This window comes from Lygodium microphyllum, chromosome 1 (genome assembly GCF_053477565.2).
Source record: "Lygodium microphyllum isolate KBCC chromosome 1, Lygodium_microphyllum_v1.1.10, whole genome shotgun sequence".
Taxonomy (NCBI): Eukaryota; Viridiplantae; Streptophyta; class Polypodiopsida; order Schizaeales; family Lygodiaceae; genus Lygodium; species Lygodium microphyllum.
In genome coordinates this window covers 76,937,836-76,944,270 of record NC_141135.1, presented here as the reverse complement: position 1 = coordinate 76,944,270, position 6,435 = coordinate 76,937,836, and the positions used below count along the sequence as shown (strand labels likewise).

The 6,435-nt window shown below is 40.4% G+C and overlaps 1 protein-coding gene across 2 annotated transcripts; it reads right to left on the bottom strand.

The window, feature by feature from the left end:
* Positions 1-527: 527 nt before the first annotated feature.
* On the bottom strand, positions 528-4,918 carry LOC148041286 (remorin-like). 2 transcript variants are annotated; one of them, XM_087687906.1, is made up of 7 exons: positions 4,638-4,918; positions 3,247-3,436; positions 2,888-2,950; positions 2,696-2,785; positions 1,894-1,981; positions 1,038-1,119; positions 528-941 (listed from the first exon to the last, which is right to left on the bottom strand). In XM_087687906.1, exons 2-7 carry the CDS (start codon positions 3,410-3,412, stop codon positions 747-749), a joined length of 684 nt encoding a protein of 227 aa, XP_087544032.1. In that variant the 5' UTR covers positions 3,413-3,436; positions 4,638-4,918; the 3' UTR covers positions 528-746. The 2 variants fall into 2 exon arrangements, with proteins under 2 accessions (XP_087544032.1, XP_087544040.1); XM_087687914.1 differs by lacking the exon at positions 4,638-4,918 and adding an exon at positions 4,449-4,546.
* Between the last annotated feature and the right edge of the window lie 1,517 nt (positions 4,919-6,435).

Below are 6,435 nucleotides of genomic sequence, written 5' to 3'. Positions count from 1 at the left end.
GCAAACTTTAAAATCACTCTTGAAATTGGCATAATTCTTTCAATGCTTATAACATGATGTTCAAGCAGAGGTTCCTTTTGCATCAAAATTATCTTCAAGGTCACTACATGACCCTTCATTGGTTAATCACGTCTAACTCGAAGTGAGTCAAGTAGTAAGAGAGACCCCTTCATTGACAAAGGCAATCTTTTCATCATCCAACAAATAGGGTACAAAGGCCAATCATAGAACAACTAACAATTTGTGAATCAATCTTATCATATACAAAAAAATTTCAAGAGCCAAAATTATAAGGTAAGCCTCATGGCAAAGGGCATTTGCCATTATAAACGATTGAAACTGGAATCAATTGGCAAAAAATTATTTGTGCAAAACATACTTCATTTTACTTGGTCAATTTAAGATGTCACATCCAACCAAGCTCTCTCTCTCTCTCTCTCTCTCTCTCTCTCTCTCTCTCTCTCTCTCTCTCTCTCTCTCTCTCATCCACATGATCATAGAACACCCACGTTGTTTACAAAACATGCTATAAATTACAAAGCTTACATTTCTTTCAAATTACAAAGCTCAATGCTACAATAGAGGTTCAAATACCTTTCATATTTTCTCTCCCAAACATGTTACATTGAATAAGAATGAACCCAACCTCTACAAAATCACACACTTCATGACATCAAAACCCTTTCATGGTTGTCCCATGCCAAAACACATATTTGGAACATCTTATTGAAGAAATGAATCCATACTCAACAACAGAAAGGAAACCTCCAAGGTTGAGTTCCAGAAGCCCGGCATTTGGCTGCAATTTCTTCAGCTTTAGAAATCTCCCCCCCTTGACGTGCTTCAGCAAGTGCTCTCTGCTCTTCAGCCATTTTCTGCACTAGTGCTATTTTGTTCCTCGTTCTCTCAATGCAAGCTGCTTTTTCTTTCTCTAATCTTTCCTGTTACAAAAAGAAAGTAGCACATTAAGAGAGCATTGCAAGTCTATATAATTTTCCAAGGCCAAAGACGAATACAAGCTAAACGTTTCAACTCGCCTCCGTTGTTCTCAAGTTTGCTTCAGCTCTAGCTATCTTTGCCACCTCCCATGCTCCAATTTTTGCTATTTTCTTGTTAAAACTGTAAAAGTCAAAAGGCAAAAACTTACCTTGTGACCATTCTATGTAAATTATTGATTCACAAATAGGCTACTCTTAAAAGGGCAAGTAGAATACAACAAAGACATGTAATGGTTTTCTTTCTAACAGTGAAATTAATATTTGTAACTTCTGTATGTGCATACACGTATGTTTTAAAAAAATCTTAATCCAATCTTGTCAATTGCTCATAATTTTGCTGTCGTATGGACTCCAAAACATGTGAACAGTTTCGCTTCTGCTTGTTAACTTATCTAGTGTCTAAGCTAGCTTCATCCGCTTGTTTTTACCCACACTTCGCTTACTAGCTATCTAGGTCTTTGTGACATTTTTTGAAAGAACACTTAATCATAAGATTAGGACAAATATAGGGACAAGTTCTTCCAATTTTGACCTCTTTCATGCAAATCATTCACCCAAACAAGAAGCAAATTGTTTCATATTCATGTTATCCTCCAAATTGAGATTGCACATAGTTGATAGCTGCAGCTGCTTTTAAAGTTATACCCGTCCTTGTGGCAATCCCACCAAACTAATGACCTTGTAAGTCAGACAAATACAAGCCTATTCCCTACAGACAGTCAAATTAATGAAATTTGGAATGTATTACTGCATTTTTCAACTACCCTTGGTTTGAAACTTAACAGGCTATGAGAAAACCATAGGTCTTTGGAACAAATCAAAAAGGCCAAAAATTGTCCATAAGAAACAATACTTGGTACTAAGTTTTCCAAGTTTAGCTGCATAGTCCACTCACCTGTTGGCAGACTTCCTTTTTTCATTTTCCTCCCAAGCTTTGATCAGAGAGAGGATTTTTTCTTTATTCAACTTTGCCAAAACTAACTCTGTCAAGTCACAAAGGAAAACTTTGATGAGAAAAGCTTCCAACAAAGATTACTCACAAAGCATGCAAAGGATTCATCAAACCATTCATTGATGTTGGTATAAGAATGCTCAGGTCACTGTTATAGGGCATCTTAATCTACAATAATGATGGAACCTTTGATGCACAATGTTGATCAGCCTGATATTCGAGTTGTAACTTAGTGGGACCTTGAAAGAAGTCCCTCTACGCAACATTGATCATAAGCCTCCTAGATGAATTGTGACTTACTCTTGTAGGGAGTAGAACCACTATTTTGAAATTCATTACAAGAGATACACTCGTTGTGAACATAACAGTGAAGAATGATAGAAGTATTGTGAGACGAAATGACATTCATACTTGTCATGGGTGCTTCACAAACACACATAGACTATTGGAAAGCACAGAAACTAGTCTCCCATGGAGGGGTACATAACATCTAAGCATTGATGCACAATTCGTAGCACAATGCTGGTGTGACAATTTGAAGCCCACTTGATGCATATCAGTGAGGACCCAAGCCTCTGAAAGCACATATTACCAACTGATACGCCAGTCTCTCCATAGGAACTCGGGAGACTAATTGAGCTATACCATTTTGGAAACACACAAGTGCACCTGTATCCATGCGCATGTGCTCACATGTGAGCGGATGGTGGTGTGTGTATGCGTGGGGGTAGGAAGAGAGAGAGACCTCTGTTCAGGGCACCTCCTGCCCAGTACATGTCCATGGAAGATGCATCACCCACTGGGACCAATTCTAAATTATTAGTTGGGTCGAGAGCTGGACAAACATGGAAAACAATGAGACTTCAGTCATTACCACTTGACTTGTTTGTATAAATGTGTATAGATGAACATCAGCAATTTAAACAAGTCCACAAACCAGAACTTCCAACAGCAAGCATTGGAGTGGTTGGAGTGGCAGCTCCAGTAATAACATTGTCGCCTGCAGAGGTAATTTAAAAATCAACACAACACATCAGTGCAGAGCCTCAAGAGGTACGGAAGCTTCCACACTTGCCTGAAATAACATGTTCTTTTAAGCTGCTCATGCAACATGTCATTAATTAAAAGCCATATCTCATTAATATGTAGCTAAAGAGCCAAAGAATTTCATGTGCCGCATATGCAGGGTGTCTTATATCTTTCATATCTGCACTGTAACTCCTAGCAAAAATAGAGAAATGAGCAGTGACATGATTTCATCTATGAACAAACTTCTGTCTCTCAGTAAAAGCCTACCTGGTTGATCTGTTGGCTTTGAGTCTCCACTGTGAAGATATGGAGTAGTGTTACTCTTCTCCAACTTCTCATTGGACTTTTCATCAATCTTCTCAAAATATTGCGTAACTTGCTCCCCTGGATTGTTAAGTCCTGCTTCCACTACTTCTTGCACCTGTGCCTCCATTTGTAGCACTTCGTGTGGCAAGACCTGCATTCACAGTGTCTCAGAACATTATGATAATGCAAAACATGGAGAAAAGTAAAATTTCTGTTCCATTGTGGAATTTCCAGTTATGTCTAAAACCTCCAGGAAGGGTGCATGACAACGTTAGTGGCAAGAATAAGGGACAAATGGCATTGTTTGGCAGAGCACAAGGTGGAAACACAACATGATTTGACTGCAGTACAAGCTGACTACAATCATTGAGCACAGGATGGAAACATAACATGATTCACTTGCAGGACAAGCTGAGTTCAATCATCTTTCCCTTGATCACAAGATAAGCAAATGCGCAACAGATCAATGTGCATCATTGCACTCTAAATGCTCCCCATGTATCAAGGTGCACAGGAGTGATGCCAATTCAGAGTTATTGGCGGCTTGCGAATGTCTCCATTAGACAAGTATAAATGCATGTGATCCTAATCAAACCCATGGACTCTATCAAATTGCAAAGGGAACACTTAAAATGCACTACATAGAATTGTGCATTGGGACACTTGCAACATTCTTTGCGGTGCATTTACAATGCTCAAGTATAACAGCACAGGCAATGCACAAAACAGTTAGTGTGCAGCATAGACAAGGCAATGCGCATTTCTGCCCATTTCCCTAGCATTTTTCTTCAAAAGAGTTCAGCACTTTGGAGAAATTGGTAACAGGAAGCATTGATACTTGAAAACAAAACTAGCACGTTGCGCGAAGCCTGTGAGTGGTACAATGAAAATGCACATCATTGACATTATGACCAAGCACACATCAGCAAATAGGACAACATTTTTTAAAAAGAGTTCAGCATTTTGGAGAATTAACATGCAACATTGATGCTTGGAAAAAGACTAGCATGCGACACTAAGTCTGCGAGTGTACAGCCAAAAATGTGTATCATTAGCATGGTGCAAGGCACCATTGATGCTTGGAAAAAAACTAGCACGTGACACAAAGTCTGCGAGTGTACAGCAAAAAATACACATCATTGACGTGGAACAAAGTTTCAGACCTTCAGTTTAGCAGAAGGCTAAAGCGAAACAGGAAGAGCAGAAGCAGCCAAGCAGCAGTTCGATTAGAGAGGGGTACAGCCTACAGGTGTGCTGCTCGGTCGGGGGAAGGGGAAGGTTTAAAAGATCGTTTTAATGAGGGAAAAGGGAATTGCGGTGGGATAAAGGGAAGGCAACATGGCAGACCCTACCTTCTGTGTAAGAGTGAGGTGCAACAGCCGCCATGTCCATCATGAATATCGAGGGTTTGTTGCAGCAAGTGCTCCTCCGCCTCCTCCTCTGTCCTACTCTCATCATTTGGATATTCTGGTACGTTTGTGTAAGCTGCTTCCTTCCTTCCTTCCTTCGACCGTCCTCCTTCTTTGCGCATGGTCCTGTTTGGCGATGGCGATGGCGATGGCGATGGCGAACTGGCCCTCGTCGCTTTGCTTACGAGAGAGAACTGTCTTTTGTGTGATGATGAGCACGCAAAAACAAGTCAGCTCTGATGGTCTCCACTGTCTCTTTTTCTTTTCTATTATTTGGTCATTGCCTGCTCTTTACTTTTTTTAAAGGGCATTAATAGTAGAATATTTTCTTTCTTTTATAAAGGAAAGGGTAATATCTATTAAAAGATAAAAAAGAAAATCAATAGTTTGATATTAGAGGGGTATTGCACTTTGTGAAGTTTAACCACTGAAGTGCAATTGTAGAAACATTTATTCGGCACAAGATAAGAATGATGAGATGGGGGATGACTTCTATGACATGTATTAACATGCAAACATACATGCTGAAATGCTCAATAGTCTTGTGGAATATTAGGGGTCTAGGATCACATAGGAGAAAGGAAGTCAGCCATGCCTTGCTTAGGAAAAGGAAACCTGATGTGGTGGCATTGCAAAAGACTAAACTACAGAGTGAAGAAGCACAGGAGATAGACTTTGAGAGTTACTCAGTTTTCTTTGACAACAATGCCTAGGGCAAAAGAATAATGTTGTTGGGACATAACAAGTTTGTGCCACAACACCTCTACTCTATAGGTGATGGAATTGTAGTGGCCAATCTCGACCTCGAGCTTCAGCATGATTGCAGTGGGGGTCTACACGCCAAACTCTTCCAATGACAAAACCCTGTTATGGGACATGCTTCAACCAAAGTTGGATAATTCTAACACCCTTATGCTAGGCGATTGGAATATGATCTCCCATAGTGATGATAGATCACATGGTTCAAGGAGTACTCTTCGGAGAGAACAAGATAGCTAGCACTCCTTGGTGAAGACACTAGAGTTGGTGGATGGGATCAAGGTAGTTGAGCTCAAGGAACATGCATCCTTTACTTGGCCTAATAAGCAACTAGGCAATCATTAGAGAGCTACGAGACTGATCAGATCCGATTTGTCAAGCAATGGATGGTGGGTGGCTCCCTAGTCCTCCTACTACTCATTGATAGAGTTTACTTTCCTCAGACCACATTCCTATTCAACTAGTTCTGAGATGCCCCTCAATTGGTCTTGTAATTGGGGAAAGGATGGATAACTAGTGGTGCAAAGTTCGCTAAGCCCTTAGAGAAGTGGGATGTAGAAACAAGGGAGATCACACGACTTACCAAACAGAAGGACAGGCAGAAGGCTAGAGGCCTACGAGCAATGGAAAGACAAGTTGATTGTTATAAAAGGGTAGTCCTCCGAGCAATGAGACTTTATCAAGATGATGCCTATCTGGAAAGGCTACTGGGAGATGTGGAGGAATTCCAACAATGACTAAAGTCCAAGAGAGTGGAAGCGACAACTAAAGGGTAAGTGGTGGTAGATGTTGGGGGATGCCCCTAGCAAGTTCTTTACGGAATCTCTAGTAGCAAAGAAGTAACAAGAGCATATCTCATCAATCGAGGATAGTGAGGGAAAAATCCACAAGAATGATGCTAACATATTAGAGGCATTTGTAAAGCACTTGTCATCCATAATCAATAGTCCCCTAGAGAAGGACCATTGGTATGAAGAAAGAC

Coding starts and splice junctions, on each gene's coding strand:
- LOC148041286 (XM_087687906.1), bottom strand. CDS start 3,412: ATGGAGGCACAGGTGCAAGAAGTAGTGGAAGCAGGACTTAACAATCCA. Junction 2,951..3,246: donor AAAGCCAACAGATCAACCAG/GTAGGCTTTTAC, acceptor TTACCTCTGCAG/GCGACAATGTTATTACTGGA. Junction 2,786..2,887: donor GCTTGCTGTTGGAAGTTCTG/GTTTGTGGACTT, acceptor ATGTTTGTCCAG/CTCTCGACCCAACTAATAAT.